The 21,514-nt window shown below is 33.6% G+C and overlaps 4 protein-coding genes and 1 pseudogene across 5 annotated transcripts; 3 read left to right on the top strand and 2 right to left on the bottom strand.

The window, feature by feature from the left end:
* Nucleotides 1-638: 638 nt before the first annotated feature.
* LOC107410411 (thiol-disulfide oxidoreductase LTO1-like) lies at nucleotides 639-2,083 on the top strand (annotated as a pseudogene).
* Nucleotides 2,084-4,776: 2,693 nt separating this feature from the next.
* LOC107410424 (early nodulin-like protein 20) lies at nucleotides 4,777-6,744 on the top strand. Its single transcript, XM_016017850.4, has 2 exons — nucleotides 4,777-5,018; nucleotides 6,097-6,744. Exons 1-2 carry the CDS (start codon nucleotides 4,829-4,831, stop codon nucleotides 6,438-6,440), a joined length of 534 nt encoding a protein of 177 aa, XP_015873336.2. The 5' UTR covers nucleotides 4,777-4,828; the 3' UTR covers nucleotides 6,441-6,744.
* A 653-nt stretch (nucleotides 6,745-7,397) lies between these two features.
* On the top strand, nucleotides 7,398-8,768 carry LOC107410412 (early nodulin-like protein 20). The gene is made up of 2 exons (XM_016017837.4): nucleotides 7,398-8,026; nucleotides 8,141-8,768. The coding sequence occupies exons 1-2, from the start codon at nucleotides 7,840-7,842 to the stop codon at nucleotides 8,479-8,481; spliced, it is 528 nt and encodes a 175-aa protein (XP_015873323.1). The 5' UTR covers nucleotides 7,398-7,839; the 3' UTR covers nucleotides 8,482-8,768.
* A 154-nt stretch (nucleotides 8,769-8,922) lies between these two features.
* LOC107410430 (protein argonaute 4) lies at nucleotides 8,923-16,601 on the bottom strand. The gene is made up of 23 exons (XM_016017860.4): nucleotides 16,438-16,601; nucleotides 14,969-15,220; nucleotides 14,663-14,868; nucleotides 14,307-14,531; nucleotides 14,023-14,159; nucleotides 13,844-13,941; nucleotides 13,674-13,771; nucleotides 13,318-13,483; nucleotides 13,129-13,245; nucleotides 12,944-13,051; nucleotides 12,771-12,833; nucleotides 12,566-12,679; nucleotides 12,323-12,488; nucleotides 12,132-12,244; nucleotides 11,887-12,024; nucleotides 11,570-11,700; nucleotides 11,309-11,374; nucleotides 10,387-10,450; nucleotides 10,204-10,315; nucleotides 10,042-10,115; nucleotides 9,692-9,786; nucleotides 9,572-9,603; nucleotides 8,923-9,422 (listed from the first exon to the last, which is right to left on the bottom strand). The coding sequence occupies exons 2-23, from the start codon at nucleotides 15,215-15,217 to the stop codon at nucleotides 9,247-9,249; spliced, it is 2,748 nt and encodes a 915-aa protein (XP_015873346.2). The 5' UTR covers nucleotides 15,218-15,220; nucleotides 16,438-16,601; the 3' UTR covers nucleotides 8,923-9,246.
* A 3,328-nt stretch (nucleotides 16,602-19,929) lies between these two features.
* Nucleotides 19,930-21,413, bottom strand: LOC107410420 (CST complex subunit TEN1). Of its 2 annotated transcripts, none has more exons than XM_016017847.4 (4): nucleotides 21,192-21,413; nucleotides 20,881-21,027; nucleotides 20,322-20,475; nucleotides 19,930-20,221 (listed from the first exon to the last, which is right to left on the bottom strand). In XM_016017847.4, the coding sequence occupies exons 2-4, from the start codon at nucleotides 20,982-20,984 to the stop codon at nucleotides 20,120-20,122; spliced, it is 360 nt and encodes a 119-aa protein (XP_015873333.2). In that variant the 5' UTR covers nucleotides 20,985-21,027; nucleotides 21,192-21,413; the 3' UTR covers nucleotides 19,930-20,119. The 2 variants fall into 2 exon arrangements, with proteins under 2 accessions (XP_015873333.2, XP_015873334.2); XM_016017848.4 differs by having other exon boundaries at nucleotides 21,252-21,413.
* Between the last annotated feature and the right edge of the window lie 101 nt (nucleotides 21,414-21,514).

The raw sequence follows: 21,514 nt of genomic DNA, 5'->3' as shown, positions 1-21,514 counted from the left end.
TCATCGGTAATTACCGAAGGCTCTACGGTAATCAAATTTTTGTGCCAATTTGAGAACTTCTTCAGAACTTTTGGGGTTTTTCTTTTTAGGATCATTGAAGAATGTATATTTTACATATTGTTGAATTTAACACACATTAGGGGACTTGTGGGGGCCAAAAAATTGGTAAAATGTGATAGCCATAAGGATTTCGATAATTACCTAAATTTGCAAGTGAAATAACCTAATTTTGCAAAATGCTTAATCCATTGAACAAGTATGGGAGGGATGGAGATAGGTACACACAGAGGAGTTGCCAAATTCACTATCAGTCACCCTTTGGACCACTTAAGAATAAGCTAAAGACGATAAGGACAACAGACCATGACATGGAGATGAGTTAGTATGTGAACCCTTTCGTCCTCATATACATAAATACAGGCTATAACAACAAAACAGATCCTGAATGTTTAAGTTAGCATCTTGTGACGGGCTTTACATAAAAGGCAGAAAAAGTAACAAGAAAACATTCATAAAAAAGGCATAGCTCCAAGTTGATTACTCAAAATTTCCTTATGAAAAGACATGAAAATTACAAAAACAAAAAAGAATATGTAGGATATAACTATTACATACAACCCTCTTATCTAGAGTAGGGTATGAACTACGACCTCCATGCTGCTTCAAGTGCGTATTTCCTATACATTTTAAGCACTAAATTTACGGGAGCGTCATGCTCTTACTATCTATTATCTGTTCTCCTATCATTCAGCTTATTTTTCATCACTCAAAAGGTAAACTATTTGTTTGGTGTATTCATGTTTTCTTATCTTTGTATTTACCAAAAACTTACAAAACAAAGCGTTTATGTCGTAGTAAAAAAACTATGTACTCCTTTGATGTTTGTATTATAGGATTTTGGGTTGCAACAGATACAGAAAGTGGTGGGTTTACAGCTGTTTATAGCTAGTTTGGTGGTTCTTGCTCTCAATTCATCATATAGCTCTTCACAACCTATGCCCTCAAGGTAATTACTCTCTCTCTTTGCTCAATGATTCTTTTCTATTTGAATCTACAATATAGGGGTTTAGTTACTTTATTCATCAGGGTGTGATTTGAAGCTAGCATCATGGCAGGCTATTCAACTCTGTCCACTTTTAACATTGCTTTTCCTATTTTCCCTAATCCTAAAATGTCAAGAACCCAATTTTTTATTTTAAAGAATTTTATAAATTTCAACTGAAATAAAACAGCATAGATAATAGAAATGTAAACTGTACAAAAATGCTGATAGATTAGAGAAAGTTGGTGATTGTTATGTTGTCATTAATGTTTAAAATTATAATTTTAAATATATTTATAATGTATAAGACATTTTCAATGACTTATTTCCCTTGTTTCATTTCTTGGTCAGCCTGGCTGAAATCGAACTCCCATATTTTACAACTGAGATAACATCACCATCAAGTCTTTTTGCTCTTTCTCTTGCAAAGCATCTGCAATCAATTGGTGCTAAAATGCATGGGGGTTTCTGGTATTCACACTACCTAGAACAAAAATAGGTAACTATGCACTCTATAACTTTTGTTTTAGAAGATGATTTGAACCATGAGGTTAATACAATTGAAAAATTGGTAACTGTATTCACATTGATCATCTCTTGTGCGTTTTGTTTTCAAAAAATGAATTACTTGCTACATTATGGTATTTGCATGGTGACACTGAATGCAGATGTTTAGAAGTGAGGCGGCAAAACTGTTGAATTATGTTGAATGGTTCCCTGATGGTTATAAGAAAGGAACCAAAATTTTAAAGGCATGCACAAATGCTGGAATTGAAGGTTTCCCAACATGGGTGATAAACGAGCAGGTGAGAAAGTGTTAAAATTCATTCATTAGATTTTACTGATCACTCAATTTGGAGAAGATGAAATTGCCATTGGAGTTTCTCCCCTCCCGACATTTTATTTTCTCGCCTTTTGAAATTCATCCATTTCTCATCAAAGATGGGTGTTTCTTGCAGGTTTTGAGTGGTGAACAAGAGTTGTCAGATCTTACACAAGCATCCGGTTTTGATGTTAAATGAATCTAGTCTGCCCACATAGGATGATTCTGTTCAAATTGTATAGTTTCACATATGTATAGAGTGAATAGTATCCTTGTGATTTACATAGTAATCAGATTTGAACTGCAATATTTGTACATCTTTTGAGTTTTTTTTTTTGCTTTCTCTAAAAAGATGAGGTAGCTTTACAATAATCAGATTCAAATTGCAATACTTTTACATCTTCTGAGTTTTTTATGCAATCTTTATTTTTGTTTCTTACCTGTAAAAAGATAAACTCTTCGTTCCAAGCATAAATAGAAAACCAACTAAGCAACCCATTAAAACAGCAATTGAAGATCTACCAAAACCATCAAGTGGACCAAAATTGAAATCCAAAACCAAAGGACTAATTAGGAAGCAAACCATATTCCCAGCTATGGCTCCCAAAGCGCCAAAAAGAACATTCAATTGCTTCTCCAACCTCCTCAATGCAGATTTTTCAAAAGAAACCTTGGTGAGCAACGTCAAAAACTTAAAAACACCCACAAATCCTAGTAGAATCGAAACAAAACTCCCATTTGCTAAAGACCCAAATTCTTCCGATCCACCATTCAAGTATTTCTAAAGTAGCAAAGAAGAAATAACCACAAACGAGAAGGTAACCTTGTATTAGATCTAAAATAAAGGACATTCAGGTTTTTTAAAATTTTTTTAAGTGTGTAATGGATATTAAAAGGCAAAACAAAAAAGTTCACCAATACAAGGATATATATCGTTATGACATTTCTAAAGAGGACATTGGGCCAAATTTCTCTTATTTAAATTCGGTTTTTTTAAGCCCTCATAATAAGTTGTTCGGCTCTTTGATTACAGTTGGACACATCCGAAATGCGCTCGGTCGAGGTCCAATTGGTCTTTAACGAGCCTCAGCCGACCTTTTTTTTTTTTTTGTTTTTTTTTGGGTTGCTGTTGTTGTCGTCAAAGGCGACCCTGTTTTCCTGTCCGCATAAATGAAATGGATAAGGAATGTGTTAAAATTAGTAGGCCGAGAATAACAGGCTGCTGGGCCACTAAGGCCCAATTAATAAATGTTCTCGGGGCCGCCACAAACTGTGGACAAACTTTAACGATAAACGATGAAGATTTTATTCTGTGTACTCAGCCTCCAATATAATTTCCATGTCCCCTAACATCTCTCTTCAAAACATTGCCAGCTCGCTTCTACTGCTGTAAGACCTGCCTCACAAAATAAGATCATCCATTAGAGACCACATTGCAAAATAAAGATAAGAACGTTGTCTTCTATCAGGGTAGAGTTTATCAAGAAGCCAAATTCTGGAAATAAAAATACCCAATGGAATGGGAACATAATCAAACTAGCGAGGAATTGAAAATTGCATCGAATTCTATATCTAGGAATAGAATTGCACGCATTCAAATAGAAATCAAAACCATAGTAAAATGTAACATGCATTGTACACAAAAATTTATCATCATTTTTAAAATTGGTTTACAGATTTTCATAAATGCGTACACACACACACACAAACACACAAACAGAGTAAGAATTTCATATGCAAGAGAACATATAACTCCCTGCATGTAAAGCCAATAGTACTGTTCATTTAAACTAGAAATTACCGATTTCAATCATGCACATCAAACAAAAAAGAGAATATCAGTTGCATGAGATGGCTACAATATGTAAAATAAGCCCTTCATCAATACAAAGCTAAAGAAAAATATCTGTGTGGCATTTACCTTTTCTTCAATCTTCGTTTTTAATTATGATCGAAGTAGAACAAGTAATTCCTGACTCATTTCAATCTATGTTTAATCCGTTTCCACTCTCATTAAGCTGGATCATGATTTTTTTCACTTAAAAAAAAGAAGTCTTACTTTAAAATATTGGTTTCATTCGAGATTGATGTTGGTGGAATACAATTCTTCTAGCTTTCTTTCTTTCTTTCTTTCTTTTGTTTTTTGGTTTTGTTTTTGTTTTGTTTTTTGGTAAAAACAAAGGAAGAGAGTTGGTAAACAAATTACGGATGTTGGATATATGTATATGAATATATATATATATAGATATATAGATATATAGATATGCCATATTCCGAATTTCCAATCGTGGTAACGTTTGTCAACAAGCTACCCTTTCTAAAGACAAAAGAAATCTTCACAAACTTTTGCTTTGGCAATACTATTCTAATTAAAATATATATATATATATATATATATATCAATAAAAAAAGGTAAATAATCTAATCAGAATACTGAAAAGAATTGGTATGATTAAGGAGATTCTCCTACCAAAATTTTTGAAAAAATGATTACAGGACGATCATTTTTTATATATACTACATACTATATCCTATTATTCTTAGATCACTAAAGAAATAATTGAAACAAAGGAGGCTATGTTTCTAATAATCTTAACAAACGATCGAATGGGCTAGTTTTTTCACCAATCGAACAGCATGAAGCCGGTTGTTGAAGTGGTGCCAACTTTTCTTGCCAAAAATTCATACCATTTTTCATCTCTCAATCTCATATTTATTTTATTTCTATATTTGTATTTATAAAATACATTAATAGACGGATGGTCCGATTAGGATTTGTGTTCTTATTTTATATTTCATATGTATACAATATATATATATATATATATAGCTAGCTTTGGAAGGAAATTGTAAGGCGGAGAAAGTGAGAGACCAAAAAGAGGGAGGGAGGGAGAGGGAGGGGGAGAGAGAGAGAGAGAGAGAGAGAGAGAGAGAGAGAGAGAGAGAGTTTTGTGAAGAAAATAATGGAGGTTTTAAGGTTGACGAAAATGGGGGTGGTGTGGATTAGTACTGTTTCAATGATGATGGTGATTATGGAGTTGGGAAATGGTGAAGAACTTCATTACGTTGGAGGTGGGAAGACTACTTGGGCACCTGGCATTAACTTCTCCGATTGGTCTTCTCGTCAGCAATTCTACAAGGGCGATTGGCTTTGTAAGTCCTACTTTATTACTTTCTTCTATTTTTCTTTGCTTGATTATTTGATTTAAAATAAAAACATAGAAACAGAATGAAAATTTCTACTAGCTTTTAGTAATTTTTTTTTCTTTTTTGCCTTTGATTGATCAGAAATAGTACAAATAAATGAATTTATATTAATTAACATGTTCATGAATATAAACGAGTTCTTGAATTGATATCTTATTAGTTTCTCTTGGCAACCAAACCGGTTCCATAACTTTTGTTTATATATATATATATATATATATGGTTTACCAATTGAAAGCTTAGCTCCAACGAAATTAATTTTGGGCCTTTAATTAAATACTCCGGATGATCATATCATATATCATTGGAATGAGTTTACTGTTTTCGATCTTTATTTTGATTGATTCCTTTTAATTAAACGAAGAATCTGTTTGGTTTAGATGAAAATTTGTCAGTACTCAAAGAATCTGATCAGGCTTTTAGTTCTTTATATAATAGCTAAAATATTAAAAATTACTTAATTATTACTTTTGTGGTACGTAATTATTACTTGAACAGAACAAAATCTAATTGTTTAATGATTTTTTTTTTTTAATAGAAATTAATTCTGGCGTGTGCGTTTGGTAAGATGTGGACATATACACTGTAATTTTGGATGTCTCTTCATTTCGCACTGTTATATATGGAGTCATTTTCAATACAGCCATTTTTCCTTTTTTATTCATAACAATTACAAATAGAAAACTTGTAGATAGATAATATTATATATGAAATTTTTATGAATATATTAATTGATATTTTTATAAATACATAAAATTATCTGAAACGACCTTTTCGGAATATTTATTGCGCATCTTAACTAATTAGGCAATGAATCTTGATTTTGTATTAGTTATAATATATAGTTATACATATTATACATGTGGGATCCAAATAATCCCATAATAATAGAGTAGTAACCAAATGCAACCTTATCTGTAAGGACAAAGCAGGCTTCCATGATAATCAAATCAAATATTTAGAAAGATTTGGAAATTATTATTATTATTATTATTATTTATTATTATTATTTTCCTTTTTTAAGATTTTGGGTTCGATAAGGCGAGATATAACGTACTGGAGGTGAACAAGACAAGCTATGAAAACTGCATAGACCAAGGCTTCATTAAAAACATAACAAAAGGTGGGAGAGATGTGTTTCAGCTGACAGAGACCATTACATATTACTTTTTGAGTGGTAATGGTTACTGCTTTCAAGGAATGAAAGTTTCTATCAATGTTCAAGATGCTCCGACCAATCTGCCACCGTCACATCCACCTAAAACTGCTTCTGCTTCTTCTTCTTCTTCTTGTTCTTCAATATCCCACATCATCACCCCCCTTTTGTTACTATTTCCCACGGCTTTCTTTCCAACCTTCTTCTCTTAAGTTGCATGGTACTAAGAAATATATGTACATGTATACTCTTTTTTATTTTTCTTTTTTCTGATTAATGGTGGAGTAGGATTTGGTATAATTTGTTTGAGGTTGGGGTTGTGCTCTGTCTTTTCACTATGATTTAAAAGATTTAACTAAGGTTTTAAAGATACTTATGTGTATAACTGTAAGAAGAATCCTTAAAAGATCATTTAATTTTTCTGCAAATATATTGGTGTGATTAAATTATTATGATTTCCTATACCAACTACTTCATACATACATTGTGCACAATGTTTTGAGGAAATAACATTAAGGATCCAAATCCATTTGGGAATGATTTTTAAGATTTACTTCTTAATGAAGAGGTGGTTTTTCAAAAATCATCTAATTGGTGTTTTTTTCTATTTGTATCAAATAGATGATTTTCCAAAACAAAATCATTGAAGGTGATTTTACAATTTTTTGCGAAAAAGTACTTTTATCCTTTTGGAAAATGACTTTAAACAATATTATAATCACTCCAAAGCAGATATTAAGATAAATGGGGCTAAATTATGGAGTTGTTGTTTTACTTTTAGTGATAAGACATTCATGCCAAATATGATATGTAGAATCTGATTTCACTATTATAAGCATTCATCTATATGGAGAGAGCGACCATAAATAATGCATACAGTAAGTAATTTCCCTTGGCCGTGAAGCGCCAATTTTTTGTTTTTATTTTTTTAAATATGTTATGGGGATGCCATTATTGCCAATTATTAAATAATAAACTGTGAAACTCATGCAAATAGAAATAGGACCTGAAGTAAAGCCAAAGATACAAAGAGTACTACAGTCATATGGATAGAATTAAAAAGTAAATAAATAACAAAGAGATTAAAAACAAAAATTAAAAAAAAAAATTAAAATAAAATTAAAATAAAATAAAAAAAACAAAGAAACAAAGAAACACTAAATCTGCCTTAATTTATTGTGACCACGGGATAACACTAAATACTAAGAAATTACTATTTTTGTTGTTTAGTTTGCGTTTCTGAGAACCAAGGACAAATATTTATTGTATGAGCAAACTTGCAAAGCATGCATGACTTGGTAGTTAAGCCATGAAGATTAACATCAATTTTTAGCTTTCTGTTCATAACAAATTCTCCTCTATCTTGTACTCGATCAAAACATTTGCATTTCTGGTGCCACCTATCAAAAGAATTCTCAAACAGAGAAAAACTAAATTTTCCATTTTTCACATCTGTAGGGTGATCAAGCCCACAATATATATTGAAGGCCATAGATCCTCATGTCGATGCATATGTTCATGAAACATGCATGTCTTCTTAGTTTTTAACCCCTGTAACCAGAGCAATAATCAAGGGTCCATAAACATAGAAAGAAGAGAGGGCCATTGAAGATGGTGGGTTCAAGGAAACGGCTAGTTCTTAAGATGGTGGCTGTAATGGTGATCATGAAACTGTTATGTGCAGAATGCAGAGACCCAGTTCTCCACAGAGTTGGAGGAGGAAGGTATGGTTGGAATCCTGAAACTAACTTCACAGAATGGTCGATTCATGAGCATTTCTATGTGGGTGATTGGCTTTGTAAGTTGCCCTTCTCCTTCATCTTTTCCATTACCAATATGATCTTTCATTATTTGAGGAAAGTTTTCGAAGCAACTTTCTTATATTATTTTTTCCCTTTTCTTGTTGATTCAGATTTTGGATTTGACAAGAAAACGCATAGTGTTCTGGAGGTGAACAGGTCGAGCTATGAGAAATGCATTGACAAAGGCTTCATAAGCAACATTACAAGAGGTGGGAGGGATGTTTTTAATCTAACAGAGGCAAAGACTTATTACTTCCTTGATGGCCGAGGCTTTTGCATCAAGGGAATGAAAGTTTCAGTTCTTGTTGAAGAATATTTCCCACCAATACGACCTCTTTCTTCGCCACCAGATAGTCCAAGACCTCTTTTTCCCAATGATGGTTTCCCATTCCATGCCGTCCCACGGATGACTCTAATTGCAACTGCTTTGGCATTTTCTTTACTTCTTTAATGCTTCGGCTAATAATAATAATAATAATACAAAAGGTACACGAATCCCAAATTCGTATTTTATGTTTAAAATCTAAGCACTTGTAGAAAACAAGATCAAGTTAACTTTGATTTTTGGTAGTGTCCACTTCACATCATAATGCATGCTGATCCTCACACATGAAAGTACTCGAAAATATTTTTTCTTCTGATCTAAAAATTTACAGCATCACAGAGCAATGCAAGTACATTTGATCTTGTCTTTTTCTTTTCTTCTTTTGACAATTAATTCATTATTAATACTCTTCCCAATCATAAAGAATGGTCGTCCAATACTTACCATCCACCACCAGAAACAATTGATTTTTGTTTGTTTGTTTGTTCGCGTGTGTAGACACTTGCAAATCAAACAAGCTCACAAAACAAGCATAATATATACTTTTACAGAATGGCTAAACCATGATGAAGGCACAAGCAAAATATTGAAACCTATTAAAACCTGATTAGGTCAAAAGACTGCAGGTCAGAAGATCAGTTAAGACAGCCTAACGATCAACATGCTACCCTATCCGTCCTCAAAATACTAAACATGTCGTAAGTTCATAGACGTTTCAAACATGTACTAACGTACCCGTCCCCAAAATATGCTAAAACATGTTGTAGTTCATAGATGTTTCAAACATCTACCCGTGGCGGTTGGATACCACAACAAAAAACTTTAGGAAACTATATACACAATCTTCAAAGTGAAACTAAATACACTAAGACCTAAGAGCCCACCAGAGACTCAACAGAAAAACATGGAACTGGACACGTTGTCCTTCAACCTCGGCAGTAGAGGGACAGGAGGAGCTCCGGCAGATGTCAACCCACCACGGCTTGAGGATGTATCTGACATGTCTTCAAATTTCATGAACTGTCCAACCTGACTGGCTGCTAAGTGAGCATAGCATATGGGGGCAACTGCAAAGAGGAATAAATTAAAAATTACAACTGAAGGATAATATTCCCAACTCTCAACATTTATTCTGATGCGCATATACATCAACAGTTGATAATCTGGTTTAAGAATTCAACCGCAATGGCATTTAGATTAAAATCTTAAAACTTACCAACAGAAATAGCAGTTGTGCTTCTCTGATACCTGTGACAAAAGAAGAATTATTATATGATTATGAGATCAATGCAATTACAACTTATACCATCAGCAACTTGGACAAAAATCAACTTACACATAAGATAGAGAATGCACAAGTTCCTGTAGATCATCTGCTGAAAAACCAACATCATCAAGTAGAACATGGTAATGTGTTGGCCTTGTGGTCCCCTTGAAACAAATAAAAATTGAATAGAAAAAAAGTCAATATATCTAAAATCCAAACACAAAAACATGCACTCATGCACATCCATTATTTAAACCATGCTAAACCAACGCAATCTAGAATTAAAATTCCAAAATAATATCAATACAAATTGGAGAGACATACAGAGACATACATACATGTGAAGAGACATCAAGATATAGCTTTACAATGATATGCAAACAAAACAGAAATTAATAGCAACAATTTAAAATACTCACAATCATTCCAGCATGTGCACAGAGATAGAAGTCATTGTTCCGTGGATGACAAATTTTGTTGTCTATGACAGTTCCTGCAAAAACAAAAATTAAATGGTACTGTGAATTTAGGGTTTAATAAGGTTGGAAAGTTCTCATCCAATGGACATGAAAGAAGCCCACCAGGTGGAACATTCTCAGGGGCCCCAGGCTGGAAGAATTTTGTATGGTGGTTTTTCTGAGCAATAATCACCACAAACTTGGGTGACCAATTTGCATCAAGAAATTTGCAGGCCTGGAAAATTGACAAGTTAAATAGTTAACGGATTAAGAAAAGTCAAAAAGGGCAATGTTTCTGCACTCAACCTCATTGATTTGATCCAGTTCAATGTTCAAAACTTGATTAAACTGAGACTCACTGACACCATCCCTGAAATTCCAAACACATTTATCAATCAACAATTTAAAATTTGCTCAAGGCTCAAAATTCCAAAAATCCTAGCGCATAAAATTCACCATTTTACCCTACTGTACATTCATAAAGACATCGGAAATGTAAGTTGTTAAAGCTAACACATAAACCAACTAGAAATATAATAAACCAAACTGTATCATTTCAGGCAATAAACACACAGGTCAACAAGAAATAATGCATACAGACAACAAAGTAAAACAATAGAAGTGATTATCGTCACCTCTTTCCTTTCACACTGGTAATGCACAACTACTGTTTGGGACAATGCATTTATACTTCCACTAACAAAAATATACAAGCTTTAAAATCTAATTATCTGATTAGATGAACAAATTGATGAAAGCAAAAGATGACTAACAATTATCATTGGTATCAATTTTATTCCCAAGTCTCATGCCTCGAATCCTTGTATGTTCATATCGTATGGATGTCACAGTATCAATCTGAATGTATACTGAGGTACCAATTAATAAAAAACTTCCACCATAGCATTATACTTCGGCTTATAAATTATCTGAGCATGTACATTGGCAATTCAATTTTATTCATGCAAACAACGCATGAGAAAATGACATTACAAAGGTGAGTTAAAATGCACAAAGTCAGTTTCACGTTTATATGTGGAGAGATTAAAATTTAATGTCTCAAAAAATTGCTTTTGGATTGTTCATGCTTTACTTAACAAGAGGAAGTAAGCATCAAAATGAGAAAATATATGCTCTTCATCATGTCTTAAAATTTAAGCAGCATTAAGAGTATTATATAATTAAAACCACAAAGTTTTCTATTTCAGATTTAAATTGGTACACATACCTGAATATGATAATCTGATCAGGTTTACGTTTCCCAGAACTCGTATAAAAATCAAGTAGAAGCTCCCTGAAATTAAGTAATGTGTTCATAGAGGGCACTTGGAGAAATATAACTGATACAGGACTATATAAAACATTCTTACAAAATACAGCAAATGCAACTTATACGCATCAAATCTTTTCATCTCTCCCCAAGAAAAAAGGAGGTAAAAAAGAACAACCTGTCTCTTGTTTAATCAAAAACCTAAGTTACAGATCCTACCTCATTATACCATCATCGTCAGTTTCAGAGACCGGTTTAAACAGTGAATCAATCATTTCCACCTTGGGTGACTGACTACGGACAGATGCCCTATATTTTGAAATCAATGGCCACTGCCTGGAACTGACCACCTATTATGACAAACAATATCAAGCATCCTGATAATAAGTAGAGAAGAATAACTTCTTGTGATCATGCACAACAAAAGATGCATTATTCATAAATATAAGAGATAAAAGAAAACAGGAAAAAGTTGCAATTATAAAGAATAGAAAGTAATATTATATGCCAAACCATAGAGACAAAGGAAAGCATACTGCAGCAATTGAAGGTATGTCAGACTGCCCAGGAGAACCATGAGAGACATCCATTCCAAGGATGATTGTGGGAACCTTCGAAACCATAGGCATGGAAGGAGCAAGTTCAACAGCCAACATTGAATTTAACCCACCAAGCTGCATCAAATTTACAGTTCAGATCAACGAGCAAAATAACAATACAAGAGGCCTTACATCCAAATTCCCTACCAAGGGTGAAGAAAATATAACAGCAGATTAGCTACCTTTGCATTAATCTTCAAAAGAACATTCGTAAGATATTGGTCATTGACCCTGGTAGGAGCAATGCACTGTGTGACAATCCCAAACTCTGAAAGATTTTTTTTCTTCCATGGGCCTGGGAAATTGAGTAATTTTCATTAATTACCCATATTAGCAAACCTTGCAATAAGAAGTAAAGATCGAATGACTCAACCATAAAGTTCAGAATTTTTTCTCTCTGGAAGCAAACATAGAAGGAACTGTGGTTGTCCAGGAAGTTTTGACTGTATTTCGTCAAACATCCTTTCCACCCTAACCATCGGAGGGGCACGTCTATTTTGAGGACTTTCTTCAAATGCATCAAATGGATCACTTATGTTCTGCCGAAAGGAATGGACACCAGTTATCAGTTACTTAATTATCTACAGCTGGTTTGGTATAGAAAAGCATAACTTACAATCCCCTTCATCTCTCCACATTTGATGAGATCACGAACAAGGCCTCGCACATCACAACGAGCAGAGAAGTTAACAACAGCCCACTTTTCAATCCTAGTTGGCTGCACTAATTTCTGCATAAAAAAGTAGCAATATTAATTAAATTAAATGTGACACTGAATCAATACCATGAATAGGTGAAAAAATTAAGGATAAATAAGAAACCTTGTTATTGAAATTCCACCGCCCATTTCTAGGGAAGAAATCCTCCCCATTCCCTACTTTCAACTGTTAGGACACAAAAAAGTACAATTAAGCAAGCAACTTCATGATGATAAAACAAGAAATTAAATTTATAACCAGATAGAGAAGTGCACAGAGATAAAGTAGAAAGATACCCTAGGAGCAGCCAAAACACGACCTTCAACCTGAGTGAAGTTATTACTGATTGAAATACCACATGAACGTAGCAAAGGTTCAGCACTATAATTACTGGTTTTCAGAGCCTGCATATAACAAAAGAAAATTCGAAGAATCTTGCACATCTAGAGATCAAAGTCAAATGATGAAGTAAGACACCTACATCAGACAAAGTCCTCATCCGCTCCTGTGGTTTCTGCCTTGATTTCTCCACCAGCGAAGCTCTTTGAAGAGTGGACAAGGCTTTTGTATACCGTTGTAAAGACACCAAATCACAAAGCTACAACAAAATATAACAAGTATAAATTTCTGCATCAAGAAGAATGAAACATAAACAAACTCATGAATTCACCTCAATAGGGAAAAAGGTTGGACGCTTTGGCTTCCCAACATTAATACATGGTAGATCTGCAGAATAGCTCAACTGTATATTGCGATGGTTAACAAAATAATCATAAACGGTCACTTCCAATTCTTCCGGGTCCCCATCCTTCCCATTTTTTTGCTTCAATGTAAACCTATAGCATGTACAAACAACAAAACAATAAATCAACAAAACTAACAAAGATTAAAAAGAAAGAAATGAAGAACTATAATGCTTCAAAAGGATGGAGGCTCATTAATAATATGTAAGCAAACAAAGAATCAAAAGGATAAAGAAAACATGATAATATCAGAAGGGGCAGGGACCAAAGGAAGAAAGAATACGTTTGCTCCCGGCATGGTTTCTCACTCAGCCCTGTGATCTTGAACTCTTGATTGGTGGGATTTGTTTTGATCCTCAAATTCTTGAGCACTCGTTTAGCCTGATGATAGGGGTATACTTTAGTAAATGAACATAATTCAACTGCTAAAGCGAATGCAGAAACATTGGTTACCTTTGCCCAATCAAGTGAATAGGGGTCTCTCACATTTTGGTTGGCAATTAAAAAATCCACCACTGGCCCTGGCTGGATGATCATGGTGGTAGACACATCTGGAGAAAAAACAACAATGTAATTGAAGAAACCATCAAATATTTCTTAAACACAACAGAAGAACAAGTATGTGGCCCTACCGATGTTCAAAGACAAGCCACCCTGTGTGGACCTGAAACTGGAATGGAAACCCTTGCAGCCAAGAACACCACCTCCCACTTCGGCAAAATTTCTTGAATTATTGTGAAAGAAAGACTGTCGAACAAGAAGGCATCCCCTGCAACAAATTGTTTTAATATTAGATATCTCATCTAATATTCAGCCAGACTTCGTATGAAAACAAATTAAAAAATTAAAAAGAAGTTAAATAGCAGACTAAAGATTGGGATTTAATTGGTAAACAAAAAGAACATATTCCACTCACTGCTTCGAAGCATGCTGTCTCAATATTATATCTAGAACTCTCAGGGCTTCTTGGGAATTTTCTGATTCTTGACCACGTAAAGCACTTGCTATGGCCTGCATGGGAATTTTGGCAGCATAGCTAATCTCCACCTTGTATGTTTTGGAATGGAATGCTCGACGTAATCTCTTTCGATCACTGTGATTTGGACTCCCACAACCATCAGGGCTACTGTTTCCATTATTCCTGCAAAATTGAAAACATAATACTAACAAATAAATAAATAAAACAAACAAGTTCACAAGAATGTAGAACTAAATTCACAAATAGGAACAAACATCAAGGGCTGACATCAACCACAGGCCAAGCAGGTCTACCTATTAGACAAGACCTCATCAAGAACAACAACGAATTCAAGTTTGTTTCGTGGAAGGGCCCCAACTGTAAACAGACTCTTTTCCCCATCATAAGCGAAGTCCTTTCCGTCCAATTCACTATGATATGTCACATGCACCCTATCAATCACTTTTCTACCAATACCCTTTCCATCAACAGGACGGCCATCTTCATAAAAAAGAGCAACCTGTACATAGATTTCATAAAAGTGATGTATTAGTTTGACCAAGGCCAAAAATAGTTTTCAACATATACAGAAAAGCAAGATAAAGATGTATAATACATACGCTATAATGGAAGAAGTGACCCTCCAAATTTGACACATTGACTTTGAAATGATTAGTGACCAAAGGTATCTTTTGGCCTTTAGATCCAACGCCTCGTCTAGCAATTGGTACTCGCAAGGGTTTCTTTTTAACAGGTTCAGGAGTCTGGTCTGGCTCTGCTCGAATTGGAACAACATTTGCTGGAATAACAGGAGGGGGAGGAGGCAACGCATCCTCTGCTTCTTTTCCATTAGGCTCACCAGAATCCATATCCTTAGCCAACATAAATGAATTCATAATTCAGTCAGGTGTAAATCAGAAGATAAGAACTAAGCTCAAACAGGAAATTATTCCTTACTAAAAAGTACGAAGCCCAAATCAAACTTTATTACAAAATACAACAACACGCGTCCAGAAAATTAACATATTTTGACAAAATTCTTAAGGCAATAAAACAGTTTGATGCTCATCGTGTCTAACCAACAGAACATCCACCACAGATAAGAACAAGAAAAGTCATAAAAATGAAGCTAGCATACAGAACTTGAGAATTCCAAAAATACATATCTATATATATATATATATATATATATGTGTGTGTGTGTAAATTCTAAAAGCCTAAACAAAGCTTGCATGTAAAGAAAACCATAGAGAATGCATCACAATGTGTAGCCATTTACCACAAACCATAAGTTTAACATCACATAGTACCAACTATCGACCTCACAACAAAAATAAATGTGTAAGAAATTAATTTTTTGACGCTCCTAGAGTCAATACACATGCCATATGGATGTTCCGCCAACATGGAAAAGGGAAAAAGAAAAAAAAATTAAAAAGAGAAAACACATAACAAATAAAAAAGAAACCATCAATACAACAGCCAAACACTTAAAAAAAATCACAATAGCGATGAACAAAACACAAACAAACATACATTCATATACATTCATGCAGTAAGTTCAACAAACTGCAAAAGTGAACAAGTAAACCCACTTGGCAGGAGAATCAACCACATACACACCTCAAAAACTCAACCCCTTAAACCCAATCGACAGCATGCAAGTTAAAAAAGACTCCGCAACGTACAATATTATTTAAAACCCAAAAGTAGTAGTAGTAGTAATAATAATAATAATAATAATAGTAATAATCTAAAGACAAAAAGGGTAAACGAAAACAAATTAAATTAGGGTAAATATATACAATAGAAGAAACACCATGTTGAAAAGCTGCAGAGTCCAAAAGAAAACACGAAATACCATAGAAAACCAGTCGAAAACCCAAAATAACCAAAATGCAGCACAAAAACGATGCAAAAAGTCAACAATATACAAGAGATTTCCGCTAAAATTACTACAAAAAAGAAATGCAGTAACAAAAGCATCTACAATCTACCTTCAGGAAAACGGAAAAAAAACAAAAAAAAGGCAAAAAAACAAAAAAAAAAGAAAAAGATCAAACGTAAAGTAAAACCCTAATTCTCTCACCTGCAAGTCGAATAAACCGAAAGGAGAAAAACCCTAAACACAGAGAGAGAAGCAGAAGAGAGAAATGAAAAAACCTCAGAGACTGTGTCAACGCTCTCTCTCTCTCTCTCTCTCTCTCTGTTGGTAGAAGAGTGACTGTTATTGTGACTGTGACTGTGAATGGGAGAGAATGTGATATAATAAAAAGGACCACGCCCTTGTGTCTCAGTTGAGTCCCATCTACTCCCCACGATTGCTTTATGTAGGACCCAGACACGTGATGGCCAGGATCAAATTTCGTAGTTACCCGTTAAATGCCCTGTTTTCCATTTTTACGACTCGCTCATGGAAGCGCACGCTTTTTAAACGGCCTTAGTAGTTATGTCACGCCTCGATTGCAACGCGTGTCCCCCCTCTATTTTCCCCTTTTTTTCTTTTGGACGGTTATGACACTACTTTTACTTCGTTATTACTTTGTGTCCCCTCTTCGTTTTTGGATATATGGATTTCTTTAGGGAATATATTGGGGCCCACGTCTTTTTCGATTTTCAAATCTCCTTCCGCGGAATGGATTCTTCGAAATTGAAAAAGAAAGATTATCGGAACGGAAAATATATATGTATTTTTTGACATTTTTCTGATTTTATATGTTTTTAATTTTGTGAATATTCTAATTTTAATATTTGTAGAAGGTATTTCAATTTTTGTTTGTATTTGGAAAATTGAAATTGAGTGAATTCTTGAACATTTTAACGGTGTCAAAGTTCTTTGGAAGGAAATAATATAACTTGTCATAAATATGTTATTTTAAAAAAGAAAACAAAATATATTTGTATTATATTTCTGTCCATTTATTTTTTTATTTTTTTTTTGTTTTTCGAAATTGGTCATTTATGTTTATGAAATGAGGTTGACCTTTTGTTAAAAAAAAAAAAGAAAAAAAAGAGTTGTTGACCTTTTTACACTTAAAGTACTATTTATTTCTTCATGAATAATTAAAATGATAAATACAATCCCTGTTAAATTCACTTACGTTTTCTTCTTCTTCAATTTTTTTCCCCCCACGATTGGTGCAAATCTTTAATACATATCACTCAAATTCTATCCCTTTCTTAAGTTGAAATCCTACAATATCTTGTTAGGAAAAGCTCTCTACTCGATTGGTTTCTATTTATAATTTGAACAAATTTAGTCTTTGTGCCTTTTCAAGGACTCATCAACCATAATAATACGACGGGATTAGTTGGCAATTTATGACAGGTCAAATCAAAGCAATAGTTAGGAAAGGGTCCAACCGATATATTAAGATTTGTTTTTTTATTTTGTGAAATTTGTATATTAAGATTGATGGAACATTTGAGATTTCCTTTTTTTTTTTTTTTTAAATAGAAAATAGATGGGAAAGCCATGAATACCCTTCCTCCATCCACAGAATAAAAATATAAGCCATTCAAAGACTTTTCAAAAATAAAAAAAAAATATTAAAGAGGTATTTTTTTAAATAATTAATAAAATTTAAAAATAATTTTTAATAAAATTTTTTATTTATATTTTTTATTTTTATTTTTTTTATAAATATTTATTATTTTACTTATAGTTTTTTTTATGGATTATCTATTTTTTAAATATTATAATAACATATATTACATTTAATTAAATTTATATAATATTAAAATAAATAATAATTTTAATTTTCTATATTTAAAAAGCTAAACTAATTTTTTATATAAAAAAATCAAAATAAATAGTTCATTAAAATTCTTTTTTAAATATTATTTTTTTAAAAATAAAGAGTATTATCATTTAAAAAGTCCTTTATGATTGCTCTAACAGCAGAGTAAAACCAAAAAGCCCTTCTCCATGTATGATACAAGGATTCAAAAACAAAGCATCACAAACTCTTTCATGAGCCACTCGATTTGCTTCTCCAGGAGTATAGCTAAACTTAAAATTGGTATTACAATTTAGCAACAGCTTAATTTCTTCTGCTAATAAAGCTTAATTACCACCTGGGAATCACTTTCTCGCTCCCCACTCTGGAAACCAGCTTGGATACTAAAAGAAAGACCTTAGTTGCCAATAACTCAATAGTAGAAGGTGGAAAACCCAACTTAAAAAGGTTTGGCAGTTGGTACCATTAGTTACCAAGAAGCACCCCTAATAACCAAAGCCACAACTCACAACTCACACCCACCACATCCTGCTCCAAAGCCACAGCCCCTTCAACATTCACTTGTAGGATATTAGGGAATAGTATCTCTAAATGACATTGTAATCTCTTTACATGTAAATGTATATCTGAATGATTCATACCTTAGGTAGAGTGATAAATCTGTAATTGTATAAAACTTATCAATTTATTCAATGCAGTATGCGGTGTTTTACCATTCAACATTATCTCTCACATAGACCTTTCCTTTGGAGGAACCCAATTACTATACAACCGTCCCTCTATTGTCCACCATTAAATTCACATTAGCCTCGTGTAACTCCAAATGCAATCCCACAGCCTTTGTGCGGAAGAAATAAACAGGGGTTCTACTCATCACAAAAAAAATTAAAAAAATAAAATAAAATTATACAAGGGTTCTTTTTGCAGCATAGAATTAACTTTATACACACTCCTTACATGAAATTGTTCTTTGAACCAAAGCAAGAGAACCCCCAACCAAAAAAATAAATTAAAATAAAATAAATAAAAAATAAAGAAAGAGAGCCCCCAGCCAAAAACGTTTACTCTTTTTTGTTTTTGTTCTTTCTTTGAAACTTTTACCTATTTTCTATTTTCTATTTATTTATGTTTTTTTCAAATGACGTTGTACATGTTATTTGAACAGAGGGGGAAAGGTGTCTTTTGTCATGTTATTAGAACAGAAGGGGAAAGGTATCTTTTGTCAATTAGTTGGTTTTGCCAAGGGGCATAGAGACAGAGTGATTTCAACACAAAATGAACTTTAAATGTGCGATTAATAACAGCTTTGCGATTCAATTTAAAGATGGGAATAATAAACTCTTTATTGAGAATAATAGTTTATGTCATTAATTGGGAGCAAACCGGTAAAGAAAAACAATATTAAATATGAAGGTAAAAAGCCAATTGTGATAAAATTACTGGTTATACAAATAGTTGTATATATATATATATATATATTTAAGGAAAGTTATTCAGAATAGTCATGTTAATGCAAGGATCAAATTTCAATACAAGTCCTTATCCAACATCAAATCATCTGAGAGTCTTTGAATATTTACTTGCAACATATTAGTGTCAAAACATACTCTTCAGAGCTTGGAAGAAAAACAGTTTGGCATACAGAATCTAGAATAAGATTTGAAAACTACTCTACGGCTCATATGAAAGCTCTTGAAAACCTACCATGAATAACTCTTTAAAGTTTCTAAACTATAGCAGTTTTTTGTTAAAAGTTTAAAACCATGGTTTCAAGAGCCGTATAATAGGCGGTGCAGAGTAGTTGTCTGTTATACTCCTAATTGAAAGAAATAGCATAATACTCGTCCGAAATTGCACTTTCTTTTTCTCTTTTCTTGTTTGCCCTTCTATCAATCAACAACCAGTGGAGGGTAGAACAATATGTGAAACACAAACATCCTTCTAATAGTTTCTATTTTGGTACCAAAATCAGTTACAATCTGCAGGTAAAATTTTCCCAAATCAGAATATGTATCAACTTTTCATGTTGGTTTATTGATTGGCCTGAAACTGTTTCAATAGTCGGAGAGATTGATGATAGAGGTTGAGGTCCATGCCATCGACATTCCTACCCACGCGAGCCTGTAATACCGCCTGAAAATGGAACAAAAACAGTGAGCTTTAATTTGCTGTAATATTCATTTGTTGAAAGAAAAACTCATGAAGCAAAGCTATGACAAGGCGACCATTTTACCTCATTATCAGTGTGAATAAGCAGTTCTCCGATAAACTGGTAGATGGAGCCAACTCGAAAGTTGAGATCCCTAATGTGTTGGGTATTGATCTTCAGGTTGGCACTTCCATCAGCAATAATGGCGATGGCTGTCTCCACAGAATACTCTTGTAGCCTGTGGAGAGCAAATATATATATATATATATATATACTCAATTATTAATGAAGCCAATGGAGCTTAAAATCCATAAACATAAAAAATACAAAATACAAAAAACGTAACAAAAAGGTTCCAATGCATTTTGGTGCAATAATTAGCTGCTCCTACTCAAACCAGCAAAGCTAAAAATACTAAAAAAACAAAAGATTCAATCTTCATTTGCCGATATCAGTAGAGGACAAGAATTTGACTGTTCCAATTTGTAAAGCTCATTAACAATCTAAATTGTTGAAAGTCAGCAACTGAAAATTGCCTGTATTTTTAAGCATGAACTATCTTACAGGATTGGAGGTGATTATAATTGTAATAAATACTAAGATGTTGTACATGAAATTCCTGTGCACAAGCAAAAATTCATACTTTCCAGTAACTCTAAGTGAAGTCCCTTGACTGTAGTATTGTGAAGATGGATGTAGATCCCGTAGAGCAACCAATGCTCCGGATTTTATTGCAGAAGATGCCATCAAGATAGACCCTCTTAACTTAATAGAGGGATGCAAATTCTTCCTGCAGCACAACAGTGAATCAAATTCAAATTGAGCCACATATACACCGAGAGAAATCAAAATGCAGCCCCAAAACGAAGCGAAAAATCAACAACGAACAATAAAGGGTTTCCAACCCCAAAAAAAAAAAAAAAGCAGAAGCAAAAAAAATCTAACAAATTTCACCTTCAAAAAGAGAAAAACAAAATACGGTCTAACAGTGAAGCGGAGACTGAATTCCCACACCTGAAAATCGAAAATCGAAAGAACCTGACGGAGAGCAAGGCAGACAGACGAACCGCACCTCACCTCACCTCACCGACTGTGAGCCTCAACGGAACGAGAGTGGCTGGTGACTGTCACTCAAGACTCTGACCGTGGATCCACGCCAAGTGGACGGCCCGGATTTCTTCTTGTTTTTGAAAATCTTAGTGGTTTTTTCATCAAAAAAGAAAAATAATATTTTAGTGGGCTGTTAAAATATCAAAATGGGTCGTTGTATGTATCCA

This window comes from Ziziphus jujuba, chromosome 10 (assembly GCF_031755915.1).
Source record: "Ziziphus jujuba cultivar Dongzao chromosome 10, ASM3175591v1".
NCBI classification, from domain to species: domain Eukaryota; kingdom Viridiplantae; phylum Streptophyta; class Magnoliopsida; order Rosales; family Rhamnaceae; genus Ziziphus; species Ziziphus jujuba.
Note: the sequence above shows the minus strand (reverse complement) of the source record. Positions and strands in the feature narration are given on the sequence as shown.